The sequence below is a fragment of the Bactrocera oleae genome, chromosome 5, assembly GCF_042242935.1.
Source record: "Bactrocera oleae isolate idBacOlea1 chromosome 5, idBacOlea1, whole genome shotgun sequence".
NCBI classification, from domain to species: Eukaryota; Metazoa; Arthropoda; class Insecta; order Diptera; family Tephritidae; genus Bactrocera; species Bactrocera oleae.
The window spans coordinates 72,169,176-72,185,834 of record NC_091539.1 but is presented as its reverse complement, the minus strand read 5'-3'; the positions used below and the strand labels follow the sequence as shown (position 1 = coordinate 72,185,834).

At 36.0% G+C, this 16,659-nt stretch overlaps 1 protein-coding gene across 2 annotated transcripts in view; it reads left to right on the top strand.

Annotated features, from left to right (window-relative positions):
- nAChRalpha7 (nicotinic Acetylcholine Receptor alpha7) overlaps positions 1–16,659 on the top strand; it is an 80,097-nt gene that overhangs the window by 20,797 nt on the left and 42,641 nt on the right. For both annotated transcript variants that reach the window (XM_036365325.2, XM_014246825.3), the window contains exon 3: positions 7,803–7,942. In XM_036365325.2, coding sequence (XP_036221218.1) covers positions 7,803–7,942 — 140 coding nt within the window. The remainder of the gene's footprint in view (positions 1–7,802; positions 7,943–16,659) is intronic.

Genomic DNA, 16,659 nt, shown 5'->3' with positions numbered 1-16,659 from the left:
GAATTCGTTTACGCTCGCACATCTCAGCTCCTCCTAGAGTATTATATCACATTTAGAAAACTAATTTTGTAATAAATACACAATAAACACGTTGATTACAGAAATATTTTTTTAATGAATTTTTTTTTTCATTCCACAATATGTAAATTATTAGTACTCTTTCTTTGAAATATAAGCTAAATTTGCATTCACACTCTCTTTGATTTTCACTTGTCTTTCCAGTTAATTTAATACATTCAACGATATTGTGGATCTTCCTCACAATACGTCTTCCTCCATAGTAGTAAAGTTAATGTCAGTAAATATATTAGTTGTAAAAATAAAAATCCTATTTTAAATATGATCCTTGTGTATAAGACCCATGTACCAATAGTTCAGGTGCTTTTTTGTTCGAAAGCTGATGGGAAAATGAGAAATAATGTTCCGCTGTTGCATAACTGCTGGCAAGGCTCAGCGCATCTGCATTCATATATGTATATATACATACATATATATGTCTATATATATTATATATGTACATATATAGTTCAACTGTCTGCCTACTCCCTGTGGACATTCGTCGGCTGCTGGCTGTCATTTTGACTTGGAATTTAATCAATATTGCACTTTTTTGCCAATATCGGTAAATTTACCGCCGAGCTACCCTTTGCATCCCTTTATTTTTACGGTATTCTGCAGGCTAAACCAAAATGCCCATCTGCAGTTCGGTTGGACATTTGTTGGAAATTTAATTTTATTCCACTTCGTAATAACTTTTGTAACCGCCTGTTTCACGGAGAAAATTCGATTTTCTAGAACCGTTGTCAATTATAAGGTCAATGGAAAACTGCAGATTGATGGCGCTGCAGTTACAATGCCGACGAGATGGTGGGGAACAAAAACGGCCAAGGAAATGGGAAAATGATGTGACAATTGTTGAGAGATGAGTAAAGGTGCGCGCGGGAAAAATAAGTTCGAAAAACAAAAAATGTATGGAAAAGAGGGGGCGAAGGGAGGTCATATAAAATTGATAAGGGGACTTAAAGCTATTTTCTAGCTCGCTGTGAAGTCAAATATTACCGTTTCTCAGATCTATTTTTTGGGGCAAGTTTTCACAGCATGTTAGAGTAATTGTCAACTGTGTTGTAACAGCAACAACAATTTTTATTTTGTAAAGTATAGTAAAGTAACGGCCATTTGTATGAACATCTGTTACTCATACGTCTTCCCCACAATTCCAAAAATTTTAAGCCCACTTGACTTTATGCCCAAAAACATAGGCCTAAATAGTTTTTCACAAGTTGTTAAGCAAGCAAGCTGTGTCATAAGGGGTGGGATAAATGCAAATGTAATATATAATATAAAATATATGGTATATATTAAGTGTATATATTCAAGATACGTATATACAATGTATACGTACATATCGTACATTAAAACGCCTTCGTAGCGACGTTACAATGCTATTTGGAATTTGCTTTTTTATAGAGGTTGATGTCACCCTTTTCGAGGGAGCCACTTCAAAAACACACATTGGTATCTTGCTACCTTCGGCAGTTATATTTTTCATACTTCTCGGACTACTTGCATTGATATGATATGCCAACTAACCAACATGCTATGATATATGTATGTATTGCTGTGAATTTATTTTCTGGAAGGGCTTTTAATATTGGCAGGCAGTGAGTAGAAAAAAGAAGTAGAGCTGTGAACTGAATTCCCAAGCGAAGCGAATGACATGAAAAACTACTGAAGCCCAAAATCACAAAAAGAATAGAAAAAAAATTAAAACAGAAACTAAAATATATACAAAATTGCACATAATAATATTATTTAAAAAAAAACACTAATAATAATAAAACTAAATGAATTCGTGGCAACAGCAAATGTAAAGTATTGCAATAAAAGTAAAAAAACCGCTGACACAACAGCAATAATAGCAAGCAGATACAACTCGAGGACGAAAACAATGCAGCATATTTGCCTCAAAACTAAACGTAACGTCGAAACAGGAAACAGTTACAAATATGAAATGGAGCAGACCACCAGGAAGGATTGTACAAACCAAACTTGCAAAAAAAAAAAACTAAACGACAAAAGAAAAATACATTGCACCAACAGGCAGAGCGTAAGCTTTTTATCCTTTTCTGTTAGTTGGCAAGGAAGTTGTCACAGAAACAGGGTACATCCTTAGTATCTTCCCGAACAACAAGCAAACCCACTTGAGCTTCACAGAAGGCATGAAATACCCACGCTGATGACGGGTGGCGACAATTCGGCTGTGAAAATTTAGGTCAACGCAATATATTGTATAATTTTTGGAAGTAAGGGCATACATTTATGCTGACATGTACATGCAAATTAGTGTGTAATGTGTGAGGAGCGGCCAGATACTTAAAGATACAAGGGAAGACTATTTGTTGTTGATAAAAACAATAAGGGCAAGAACATATCTAATAGTTACATGAGGAATATCACTTAGTGTCTAGCCCGTGTTTCAATGCTGTTTTGTTCAGCATCAATTGCTAGTGATCGGTGAAACCAGTCTCAATGTGTGTTTTTACAGGCATTAATAAGCTTATGTGAGTTATATATAGGTTGTCAAATATCTCCCTTCCGCTTTTTTGCTCTTCATTCAATGCTTTATAAAAAGTGTTACAGTGATTGGATTTAGTTAAAATATGCGCCGTTTTGTTCGATGATCTGTTTCCATCTAGACGGCAACTTCATAATACCTTCCTCGTAGAATCCCCCCTCCTTATTTGCGAAGAATTCGGACAGCCACTTTTCACAAGCCTCTTTTGAGTTCAACTTCACACCACCAAGGGCATTCGCCATGGACAGGAACAGGTGGTAATCACTTGGCGCTACGTCCGGGCTATATGGTGAATGCGATAAAACCTCCCATCCGAGCTCCCGTAGCTTCTGACGAGTCATCAACGAAGTGTGTGGTCTGGCGTTGTCCTGGTGGAACACGACACCCTTCCTGTTGGCCAATTCTGGACGCTTCTGGTCGATCGCCTGCTTCAAGCGGTCCAGTTGTTCGCAGTAGATGGTAGAATTAAGCGTCTGGCCATATCGGAGCAGCTCATAGTGGATGATTCCCTTCCAATACCACCAAACACACAGCAAAACCTTCCTGGCCGTCAATCCCGGCTTGGCCACTGTTTGGGACGATTCACCGGCCTTCGACCACGACCGTTTTCGCTTGATATTGTCGTATGTGATCCATTTTTCGTCGCCAGTCACCATCCGCTTCAAGAATGGGACGAGTTCGTTCCGTTTCAGCAGTATATCGTATCGTATATTTTTTTGCGTCAAATTATGCGGCACCCAAACATCAAACTTTTTTTTGTATCCAGCCTTCTGTAGATGGTTCAAAATGGTTTGGTGACTATCTCCCATCTCCTGGGCGATGTCACGAGATGCCATATGCCGGTCTAACTCGATGTATTCCATGATTTGATCTGTATTTGTCGTCACAGGTCTTCCGCCGGCTGGCTTATCCATGGTGTCGTTTTCACCGGATTTGCCTTTAACGAAGGAAAACTTTAAAATAACGCAATATCCAAACTAATCATGCATAGCGTTGTTTTGTAGGTTATGTCAAGAGGTTATGTCAGAAGATATTTGACAACCTATATTATATAAAGTAAAATCTTCTCAATTATCAATTCAAAGAGATGAAAACTTATAAACCCACATAAACATATATAAATGCATCTGTGGTTTGCTCGACATGGAAGTGAAAATTGCTTCTGTAGCAAAATATTCAATAAAATATTATTTGCAAACAACCATCAAGCCCTTTCTATTTTAAAGCTGGATATACTAGACTGTTGTACCAACTTTTGATTTAGAGAAATTAGAGTTTTATGCTAATGTCATTATAAAACTTTCAAATGCCCTTCCTAAGCTACATCCTTCTTACAAAAAAAAGACAGATCAATTTATAATTAATAATTTCTTTTTGCCCGAATGTCTTCCATTCGTTTTAGGAATTCATTAGAGCCAAGACCTGCAAAGCTTTCTTAATCTCCTAATTCGTTTATTATTTTAATTTACTTTCCACTTCAGAACTCTGGTACAATTCATATCTTGAGCAATGGAATTGTAAGTTAAAGATTTCCTTTCAAGTTCAAAGCGGGAATTTCTTATTTAATTTTACTGAAATTTTAAGACAATGGTCAGGCTTTGTTACAATAAATGTGTCCTCGATTTTGCTCAGAGCAAAGAAATCAAACGCCCAGCACCAAGTTCCATGCCAAAAAATATATTTTATAACAAAAATCTTTAAGTGCGTCTTAAATCTAAATCCAATGGCAAAATGGTAAAATGTAAAAGTTTTAAGAAGAAGTGAAATTAATTGTGTTGCACTTCCACAAAAGCACACAATATACCAGAGTAGAGCGCTTAACAACTGATAAAATGTAGCCATGGATACTCTATTTTACACTGTGCAACATCCATTTCAGTCTAAATTTTTTAATTATTTGCAATTATTCTCTACTTGTTGCCTCTTAATTTTTGTTAAGCGCCACAGACACGATATTTCTTGTCTGCATTTTTAGCTTCTTTGATGCCAACGACTTCTTATGCCATGTCGTGAGCTGCATAGCAACGTTAAGCACTTCGCTGGTTTCGCACAAGTTTCGAATTAATTAAATTACTTCAGAGATGCCGACAGAGGCGAGATGCCTGCTATGGCCAAGGTGTTGAGCAATCCAGAACAGCTTTGTTGGCCAACCATATTGCATTTTTTGTCAAGTTTATACTGGCCCTATCAGCCTAATTCTTTTCATATAAATTTTCAGTGTAAAGTTGTTAGCTTTGCCTATTTATTTAATTTAGTAATTTTCTAATTTATTCAATAAAATCACATTTTTTAATAGATTGTAGCCAGTGTAAAGGCTCATCCAGAAATGTAGAAATGCATGTACAAAATTTCTAATATTATATAAACAGTACACAACACCATGGACGCACAAAATTTTTTTTTTTTTTTTTTGTAATTATTAACATTAGTTCAGCTGTCAACATCCACGCTCGCCTACATCACAATAGCTATTAATCACACCGTTGAGACAAAGAAAATTCTCGAAACAAGCTGACAGCGAAGACACTAACTCTTCTTTTAGAAAAAAGGCGAAATAAATTACTTGAACACACCTTGGCACCAAACAATTACGTGTCATTTATTTTTTCGATTTGTATTCATTAAAAGATATAGCACTACAAGTCTCGATAAGCACAAAGGCTCGTCTGAGTTGGCCACTTTGTACACCCTTCTGCCATTTGTTCCCCAAATACCACGCCTATTGACCTTTCGTGGTTGTTGGATGCCAGAATTCACATTCCAAAAGCCAAGCAATAAAGATGAATATCTAAAATTAAAGTCACTAACAGCAAAGCTTCAGAGACTAATGGCGGATACTAAGTTCACCCAAGACAGAAAAATCAACAAAGTAGCACAAAATAGAGTTGGGAGAGTGTGTGTGTGGGTCAACGAAGAAGCAGTTAAAACATGTATTTATAGTAGTTATTGGTGTGGGTGGTTGTGTGTTAAGCAAATTTATTTTTCGTACATTGATTTTCACTAAAGTAAATGCATCTCCAAACGAATTAGCTGTGTGTTGCAAATCTTTTGAAAATACATACAGGATATAGTACATTCTCTCCGACCGTAGCTTTTGAAATTTTCACCCACTTTTGTCGCTTTCTTTTTTAAATTGCTTTGCCGTCTCCTGTATATCTCCTGTGTGTGCGTGTGTTCGTGAATGTACTGCAATTTATGTCAAGCCTGGGATTTACTTTTGGTTTGGTCTCAAAACCAAAGTGCAGCATCGTTAAACGTAGCAATCTCCAGCAATTTCCCAGACCACCAAATGGCGGCTTAGCTTTCATTTTTTTTTTCGCTTTCGTAAAATAATGTGGATAGATGCAAGCGCATGAATTTTCAGAGACATATACTCTAATTTTTTGAACTGAGATATTTCAAAGTTTGCTCAATTTGTTCGAGCGCGTAATTGATCCTAGAAGCTCTTTAACAATATATGTTTAATATTGTGCTAGTCTGAAAATACGTGAGAATATCAAAGTTTAAACCGAATATAAGCTTTCCGATATTTTCAGCGCATTTTGCACTTGAAGCCTCTCAAACTATACAGTAGTATTAAAAAATATTACCTGTCCATCGCGGATTGTCTCTACATTATATTTCTTTAATATTTCGAAAAGAGAATTTTGGGTACTTAGAACATTTCTTTCAAGCATTTTCTAAACAAACGCGCATATCCAGCTATATCAAAACTTGTAATAAAATAAATTTTAAGCATGAACGAACAAAAAATTTCAATAATAATATCAGCCTTTCAGAGTTTTATGAAATTAAAATTTAATGAAAGAGTTTGTTGAACCTCTTTTTTAATATTAATATTTGAATTATGATACTCTCATCTCGAGCCTAATTTTACGAACGCTTGAGCAGTAATTTTATAGCTAAAAAATAACAAGCTTCGAACTAAAGCTCTTTCGGCACCTAAACCTTTTACTTCACTTTAAACAGCAACAAAGGACACAGCTTACTTTAGTACTGTTAACCGCTTCCATCAACAGGTGACAACAAAACACACATAATCTTTTGCGACAACTTTTATGAACTAATCAAATTTCCAAATCGATATTATCCTCCCATTGTTGCCCAGTAAAGTAGCGAACAGGTGAGCAAATAGAAATTCTGCTGCAAGTAATGTGTTGTTAGTGATTTTCCGTTTCAATAGCACCGTTATCGGGTTAACCTTATTGGCGAAGTAAAGCCAATCGCAGCATATTTGGGGCGGACAAACTCAATTTTGAAACACAATAACTGCGGATAACAATGCATGTGATGTACCGAGAAGCGTACACACCCACACTTTTACAACGAAACAAGAGATGAGAAATAATGGTTTGAAGAAATTGACAACAGAAAGGAAAAGAAACAAGCAAAGTGATAAAAACAATCATAAACATAATCTATCAACAATGATTACAAAATAGCCGTTGTATTACCGTTATATTACAGAAATAGCAATAGTAACACAAACCGGATACAATCACTCTACGGTAATTTTTCGTGCGCTGTAGTAAAGTGCCGTAAGAAACGCTCCAAATGTGCAACAAATCGCTGATAGAAGAATGCCGCCACAAAACCACAGCGACTGAAACAAATAAGAAATCACAACTACGAAAGTTAAATCGCAACAATTGTGCGTTAAGTCAACACTGCTCCTTGGTTCAGAGGGACGCTCTTAGGAGTAATCGAGTATACGCCTATCGCACTGCTAGTTGCTCATCGCATTTCGATGATTTCACCTTCCTTATTGCTATCATTCTTTTTTCCTCAACCTTCCGTTTGCCTCAACCACTTCCTCTTATGTTTTCCCGTTTCAAGTTTCCTAAATGACGTATACGCCATGGTGACGACCGAGAGTTTGAGGTGGCTTCTCCGATTTATTTTACTTACAACACGTACAGCGCTGCTGTTGTTGTGAGCAGCACGCGCTAACTTCTCTTTCGGCATGACATTCTACAAATGATAAATGCGGGCGGCACTCAAATCAAACACTTAACACAACCGAAACCAAACAATCACTTCCCTGAATCAGGGTGAATCTGCGCGGAGTGTAACTTTTAACCGTTTCATTGAAGTAATTTTAAGTTTTCTGGTGGTTTCCCCCTTCCACCACACCAAGCACAAAGAACTGATTTTACTTAATCTTTTTTCCTACAGTTTTCTAAGATTTAATATTGGTTTTCACACTCTATTTCTTTTTCTTTTGCAGTTTGCACAGCTGGCCCGCATGAGAAACGCCTTCTTCACGCCCTGCTCGACAACTACAACAGTCTGGAGCGACCCGTCGTAAACGAATCCGATCCACTGCAGTTGAGCTTCGGGCTGACGCTAATGCAAATCATAGATGTGGTAAGTTGTATATATCTTTGACTCTTTTTTTTTTTTGAAGTAAGTAGACGTTACCCGTATACACGCTCTCATACATTAATCAGAAGTCTAATGTGCAAATAAGATTTTAATACGCCCTGAGGTATGCTACACAAAATCATTACATGAGCAAACAAAGCCAATTACGCGGGCGTTGCGCACAAAAAGGATTATTTAGCCTTAATTTAGCCTCACAATATATACAAATATTCCATGTAAGAGTGATCCGCACACATCGTCAAGCTCTCGTGGAGTATGGGGGTACTGAAACCGATGGTGGCAGCAAAACCGGCAAACAGAGCTACAGGCGGTAATGAAAAACTTTTTGACATGAACCTCATTAGCATGTTTTCAAGCGAATGTGAACGAAAAGAAATAGAAAAAAACTACTGCTATCACAAAACTGTTATGTGCTGCTAAAGGCATACACAAATACATTTGACACATAACAGTAAAGCACACATGAGTGGTGATGCCTCAGGTCTTCTTAAACACTACAAAAATATAAGAATACTAATTTAGGGTCTACAATTAGTGGGAAGTTGAAAAAAATCCGTTTTGTGTATATTTCGATAGTCTATGCCCTTAAAATTAAGAACTAAAATTTTGAATAAATATTTGAAATACTTTTTTATGCTACAGCCTTCTCGAGTCAATTTATCTTGTCCCAAAACAGCATTTTTCGATTTTGCTGCAGTGATTACACGGAGACAAATGATCTCACCACTCTCTGCAAATACTCCATACAAAGAACTATTCTTGTTTGTCTAATTTTTTTTAGGTCTTATCCACGGAAAAATCTGAAATCACTGCAGTAGTGGAGAACCTTTTTTTAGAGCTGTCAGATATTATATGTAACGAGAAAAATATGTGATGTTCTGCTTCAAAATTTTTTGTTTTTATTAAAATATCCAAAAGTAAGTCATTGTTTTTATAGTTAAGAAAATGATGAGAAACAAAATTTCGTGAATTTCAGGTTTACTGCATTTTCTTAGAGCTTTGAAAATTTTATCCAAATATAAACATAAAATCTTTTGTAAACAAACTTTAAACAAAAAAAGTTCACTTCGCTTCACATATACAAAAGATTCCTTACAAGAACTTGATTTCGATCGTTCAGTTTGTATGGCTTCATGCTATAGTGGTCCGAGTGGTTCCGACAAATGAGCAGCTTCTTCAGCTAAATCGCCTCAGCTCGCCATTTATTTATATTTATAGGGTCTCTGACGTTTTTACTGGGTATTACCAACTTTCAGGCTAATTTAATATACCCTGTTTAGGGTATAAAAAATAAAGTGCAAATGTAAGGTAGCAAGTTGCAGAGCTCCAAAACGTCAGCAAAAAGTGCTGTTGTCGGTAATCGGAGTCATTGATTTGCACGGATGTTATTATCGCACGCAACGCACTAACAAAACATACCATAAACATATGCAGTTAAATAGACAAGTTGACGTTATCCGGATCAGCTGCAGAACCTCCACAATGCGAAGTGAATAGCATGAAAGCAAAAGTGTCACTCGTCACGACATTAATGCCTAAAATTTACTGCTCGTCTAAGTAGTTTATGCCAAATGTAATTCCACACACACAGTTAAGAGCAGCGAGTGGTGCGTATTAGCAGTAACATTCCGGTGTACCCGTCATTCCTGATGAAACAGAGTCACCTGCGAGGACTTTTATGATCTCTGTGTGCGTAAATGTTTAGCTAGTTCGTGTACAAAGCAAACTCAGAATTTTATATTTAGAAAGTATGAACGGCACCACGGCCTTGACTTTCCATGCTTTGTGCAACTTTTCGCTCCTTTTCACTATACCCATAATGAGCCCAGTTGGTAATCATATTTGCTACAACGCTCATTCAAAACAGAATACATTTACCCAGCACTACTATCTCCGCTCCCTAATAAAAGTGCTAATTAAAAAATACAGAAGCAAATCTTTTAAAATAGTATTAAAAATTAAAATGAAATAATGCAGAATCTGCACTCTACATGCACTAATGTGAGACGTTTGGAGATAAAAGCTTCTATTAGCACTCTAGAGGAAATGCACAACGGAAACGGAAACTTGCTCTTAACCAACTAACCAACTAACCAACGCAAAGCAAAGCCAAGCAAAATTCGTAAAATAACACACAAACGAAAAAAATTAACTAAAAAAAACACTCGTCAAGGTAGGACACAGTCGCTTTCATTAGACCAACGTTGCCGCTGCGCCTATTGTTATGCTACGTTTGCCGCGTTTATCTTCCGCTGAGTCTTCTCATTCATTTGTGCGCTTTTGTTGCTTTATGGCTTTGTAGTCCCACCTCACATACTCACATGTACATCCTCTTCTACATCTACACACACTGGCGTTCGGCATTTAATTACCACTTGAGTTGAGTAGCTAGCGCGGCGACACTACGAGCATAATTAGAAGGCAATGCCACTTCGATGCTTCGTAGCACTACTATTTTCAAAGTCTGCTGCTCAGCCGCCAGCTTACTTACAGCATACCAACAGACAAGCCGAGTGACAAGCGAATGCACAAACCTACTTAAACTCTTACCGAGGACCACAGAGTTTACACATGCAAGCTCATGCAACATTTATCATTTCATTCAAGAAATTCACGCCCTCTGGGTCCACATACACGCACATTAGACACATATGCTTTACTTGTAATTTTCCTTCCACTGCGAGTTTGTGATTTACTAGTTCACGCTGTTGCCGCAAACCGCATGCCCTTGCTTTCTTAATCATCAACATATAAACACACACAAAAATATCGCTTTCCATGTACCTCGCGACCATTTACAAATCTAATACGTGTTTTTCTAACTGATTTTAAAATTAAAGTAATTTCCAACAAATTTGTCATATTGTAATATAACGTCCCCTGCGAAATATTATAATACAGATTATACCAAGGGAAACTAAAAATATCGCTGATGATCGCGTTTTGCTTAGTAACATGTTCTTGTCACTATTTCTTCTGAGTTTTCATTCATTTTGTAGCTTTTCCGCTGGATTTTCATCGCTGTTCTCAAACTTTATTTATTGTTCTGATGTTATTACTGAAAACAGTTCAAAATTTTTTTCTTTTAAATTTCTAAGTGTGTTTAAGAGTGGAAAGGCACTCTTCAATTATCCAATTATGATTTATAGTTGTTCTATAAAAGCAGAAAACTTTCTATTTATTATTTTATTTTGTGGTGACTTTTATTCTGTACACTTTTGCATTGCATTTCACCTCGACATCTATTGTTTCAGCTAGCAAAATATTTAATTTTCATTGTCTGCCATTTCCTTTGTAATATTGTATTTATCGATCTGATCCATTTCACCTTCTGAAAATTTGTTGAATTCATAGTTTGTCTAAGGTAATCCGGTGGCGGTGACTTAATTTTATTCAAAAGGTTTTATGCCGAACAACTACAAAAGCTTTCACTTTTAATAAGCAATGAAAATTGCCATTACTTTTTATCGAAAGACTCTCATTCATTCTTTTAAATATTGTAGCAAAACTATTTTAACTTTATCCACGTCTCTAAACTAGAAATCTCCCACAAAATATACCTCTCACTTATCAATATAAGCGAAAATGTATTCAAAGCCATCGCAGATTAGTATTTCTTATATTATTGTACTCTTAATTCTTTGAAAATTTCGATCGACTCTTAAATATTTTTTTCGAAAGAGAAAAATTTACCCAAAGACTATTTAATGCGCACAACTAAGTCCTTAGAACATAGCGAATTATACTCACTAAAATTGCTAACCGTTTTCACCTAGCTATGAGTGCGTACAAAGGTCTGGAAAGGCGACTCTCTCCTTTTTTAGTTTCATTATTTAACTAAAGTTACATTTCACACACCAATAATAATCGCACATATACATTTTCTTTTATATATACCAAAGCTATGAAAAAATTAAACGAAGGTCAAACGAGTGGGCAAATACGTATATACTGTGACGTTGTTCATTTTCCAAAAAACACTAGCAAATAAATTAACAAGCCTTCACATAGATCTATGTGCAAGCCAAACAATAAATTTCACGTTAACACCCCAAAGAATTAACTTGGAAGAACTAAAATACTTTATGTTCGCAATTGGAAGCAGATATACAAATGCAAACATTTCAAATTGTATCGGAAAATAGCAAACACTCGACTTTCGGCCTCGTGCTGAAAATAAACAAAAAAGTAGATGTATTACTTCTATAAATTAGACACAGAGGAGGCATCACGTAGCTTTCCTATACTTTATGGCTTACATAGTCAAAAGTATATTTATTTTTCACTTCAACACAATATGGCGATAATATATCAATTTTCTACGTGCTCCGTGCAGGAACATATGTGTTAATGTACGTCCAACATGGCGTATGAGTAACATTCTGTAACGGCATATTGCTGTCTATTCCAAGCAATCTTAGTAAAACAATGCAGAAGCCCGTCGATGTAATTGCTGATTGAACGAACTAAATCTGATTGCATATGGTACTGTATATTACCGTAAATTACGTGGTTTGTCGACATTTCAAAGAGGCTACACATTTCGTAGATCTATGTGCGTATGTGTGTGTTACCAAAGAACTAATTTCTCTTGTTACCCATTTTTGAAACCGCATTTTAGTGCGTACTTGCCACAAGATGAATTTGTCGCTGTGAATCACTGCATACATACACTTACTTCCATAAATCTTCAATCTCATGACAATTTCACCACTATTGAGAAAGCCTGTAAATGAATTATTTATTAAAAACATAGGTACTATAAAGTTACCAAGGACTAATTATGTTTATTTCGCAACAAGTAATTTGTTTACTATGTTCAACAGCCTAAAGCAACAAAAAATTACTAATTACCAACGCGGCATTTCTTTTTCCGTCCCGTTTTCCGTGTGAGGGCGTCCTTCACAACACACACATAGAGGAATATGAGCTTACGCTCTGCAAATGCCTGTTTAATAATAATTAATATTATTTATATTATATAATATGTCCGTTTCATGGTTGAAGGACTGCCGTTAATGATATCTTTCCGTTTATTATCGCTTTAAAGCTCTCACTATCCGCCAATTTTATATATACGAGGACACCCGAGGGAAGACTTTTAGGCTTAACATCCTTTTACGTTAAAGTGTGTGTGAATATTTCATATTTCTCAAAAATATCTCTGTATGCTCAAGCGAGTTTAACAGTACTAATTTCAATTAGTACGAAAAGAATGATTATTATGTCTCAACTAAGTTTATTGAGGATCTTGTTTCTTATTGTATCGATTTTATGAAGAGGTTTCTCATATGACCCTCTCCCAGCTCCTGAAAGTTTCTTTTTCTTTTTACCCAACTTATCCTTTATACCCATTTTTAACAAAGCTTAAGCTAACGAAATCAGTTGAACTAGTTTAAGCTTCTTAAACACATTGCCAAGAAAATACAAATACAAAAATTCTGACCACATAAATTACAATTTATCTAATAAAAGTTTAATAGAAAGATCGGTAGACATCTACTGTGAATTTTAACTTAAAAAAATTAAAAACCTACACAAGAAAAGCTAAATTTTTTCAAACAAAATTTTGACAAGTTCTTATTTTATATGCAAACATGGAACACACGTCTGCATATTTAATAAATAGTACATTTTACTTACATTTAAAATTTTCTCAGAGGCGTGATATTATTTCCTCGGCATCGTCATAACTTTCTGTGTTGTAATTTTCTTTGTTACACGTACACTTAGTAAATACAAATGAAGACCAGAATATGAATATAATCGTAAAAAGATAAGTAAAACGCTAATAAAGATGCATCTGAGGAGCCCACAAGGCGGTTGAGGCACGTGAATTGTAGTAAATGGATCCAGATTGAATAAAAAACACAAGTAAATGCTAAATGTATGTGGAGAGAGAGTAGTAGATACTTGGAAACGAAATGAATGAAAATATTTCAGACTCACTGATTTCTTCTTGACTTTCGCACTGTGTGCTGCTCGGCAGAGAAGTAGCACGTGACTGGCATACAAATTCCATTACATAAGTGCGTATATATGTATTTATATATTTATTTATATATATTCATATATTACTTTAAATGAGTACAATATGCGTGCAACATAGTGAGGCAAAGCGAGGATTGCTGATTTGCTGAAGACAAATTTGTTGAAGCAACATTCGGCATCGATGCAGAACTTGCTGGCGACATTCAAAGGTTGTAGGTCATGCGAACGAAGGTCACATGCACAGCTTAGTGCTATGAAGTGGCAGAATCAAAGACGAATATGATCAAAATCAATCTGTGGTTGATATCGATGATATCACTAATATCGATAGTAATGATTATATGATATTTTACGTTCACGTGCATGATTATAGTTGATAAAAAGCTAAATAATCTTCATTATAAATGTGAGTTTGCAAAGACTCAGACAAATTACTAAGCCAGACAGGCAATATAATAAAATAACTGTAAAATAACAATGTGGCAAAATTATTCTGATTTTGACACATAATATGTCAGGAGCTGTCAACGATAGCAAACTTGATTCCATGTTGCTTACGAAAACACAATAGCATCAGTACACATATACAAGATTCGTTTTCTGTATTTACTCAAAATTTATTTATTTTCCTATTTACGTTTTAAAAAATATTGAAGATTTGTTTGTGTGTGTATAATGCACTAGGTTGATAATTATAAATTAAACATTCTCACAAATTTCAATATTCTGTATTCGTACACATGTCAGTGCTTATTTAACTTCACTTTTATCTTATTCTCCTTAATACCAGCCTTTTTCGCATTTTGTGCCAAACTCCGAAATATTTAATTTAAAAAAAATAAAAGATTTAAAAAAAAAATACATGGCTTCAGTATCCAGCTGAACTTTGCATTATCCCGTCTGGTCCAAGGATCATTGTGGCATGTTTGTAGCTGCATTGAGCTGTAACGGCACAAAATAGGGCATTGGAACTGCAATAATAACACACAGACAAAAGCAACATCCCTTATTTTTTTCCATGCTCACGCGGACAGGACGCTGCCTCTTTTCTTTCTGTAAAATAATGCTAGTGGTCTTACCTCCTGGTCATTGCTGCTTTAGTTTTCTATATTTTGGAAATTCCTTTTCTCATTTTCCAAGCTTCAAATTCCTTCATAGCACATTTTCATGCGTCAGAATATCATAAGCAGCAAAAATTCCTTTTGTATCAAACTGCCACCATTTCATTTCCTGCCAACCGACCAGGCAAGATTGAATAAGGCTCCGATCTTAAACCACACACCTAAAGAGGTTCACATACAGCAATCTTTTTTTGTTAGTTTATATTTTTGCGCTTTCACAGCTCCTTGCTTTGTGGTTTGGCTTTGTTTTAGTGTACACAATGCTCAAGCCAACTTCACACTTTGAATTTTCCAGCTAAGCCATTTGATGAAGGAATACCACCGATATATGAATGTGTACGATTTTGATTTATGAGAATCCACTGGTTTGTTCACACTTGAATAAATGCTAAAATGGTAAGCTGAGCAAAGTTTAACAAAAAATTTGGTTTTTCAGAACTAAGAAAGCTTGTATCTGCATTTTTTTGCATTGAGTTACGGACGAAAGAACTGGAAATGGACCTAGGGGTGTTTATTTATATTTTAGGTTAAATTTTCCAGCAATCTGAATAACGATTGAGCATAAAGAAAACGTTCAGCAATTGAACTTTAAAATCGTTTGTGAAAACTGAATACGCACACTATACCGTTTCAAATGTTAACTGTTATCAATGAAGATACAAACAACCACCGCTGCATATGCGGTCACTACTGCAATTGCTAAAACAACCAATTCAACTATACAAAAAAACCTTGGGGCTTCACTTTGTACGAGTAAAATCAAATGAATACCACCAATCAGCCGCTCTGCCATCGTTTTAACAGCGTTTGTTTTTGTTACTGGTCTACCTGCGCAGTGCTAACGATAACAAGCTCCAGAGCGAGGTAATGGTCACAACTATGAATGACGTAAAATCAAAATAAACCAACTGCAAAACAAAGCCACAGCCAAGCGGCACGTGACCCTGCATCCCCGGTGGTGGTCCATCTTCCCACACTTCCGCTACCACAACGGTCAGTGTAACGGAAATGACCCAACACGCTCAGCGGTGAAGCCAATTTGTTTTATATGAGAAAAGGAACGTGTGTGTGTGTGTGTTAAGCCATATGAAAACCTATGCGGGATGTTCATCGTTTGCAACTTTTCGTCGCCATGAACACACAGGCCAGCGAACCGCTGTGGGTTATGTTAAATAGTTTTTAGTTTACTGGCAAAAAGCAACGCATTCGAAGGTTACGCATACGCCCCATTGCACCGGGAAACGGTCAACTAAGTGGTATGAGCGCAAGTAGGCGTGTCCCCTGACCAAAAAACAAAGATGCAGCGGCATAAAACTAATTACAATGGAAACGCGCAAAATAAGAAAAGTATCTAATAAGGAAGCGTTTTTGTTGCCATTTTCACTTTACTTTAGCCAGTAAATTGCATGAAAGTTGGCGCGGACATTTTGTACTTGGCATTCGGCGCGATGGGTTTTAGTTGAGTAATTTCTTTCCAAAATAAAAATATTATTTAAATTGTGATGGCTGACGCTCAGAACAGAATTAAATGCTTCTTATTGCATTTCCCCTTCTTGTCTAGTATTTATCGTTCATTGCTTTGCTGTC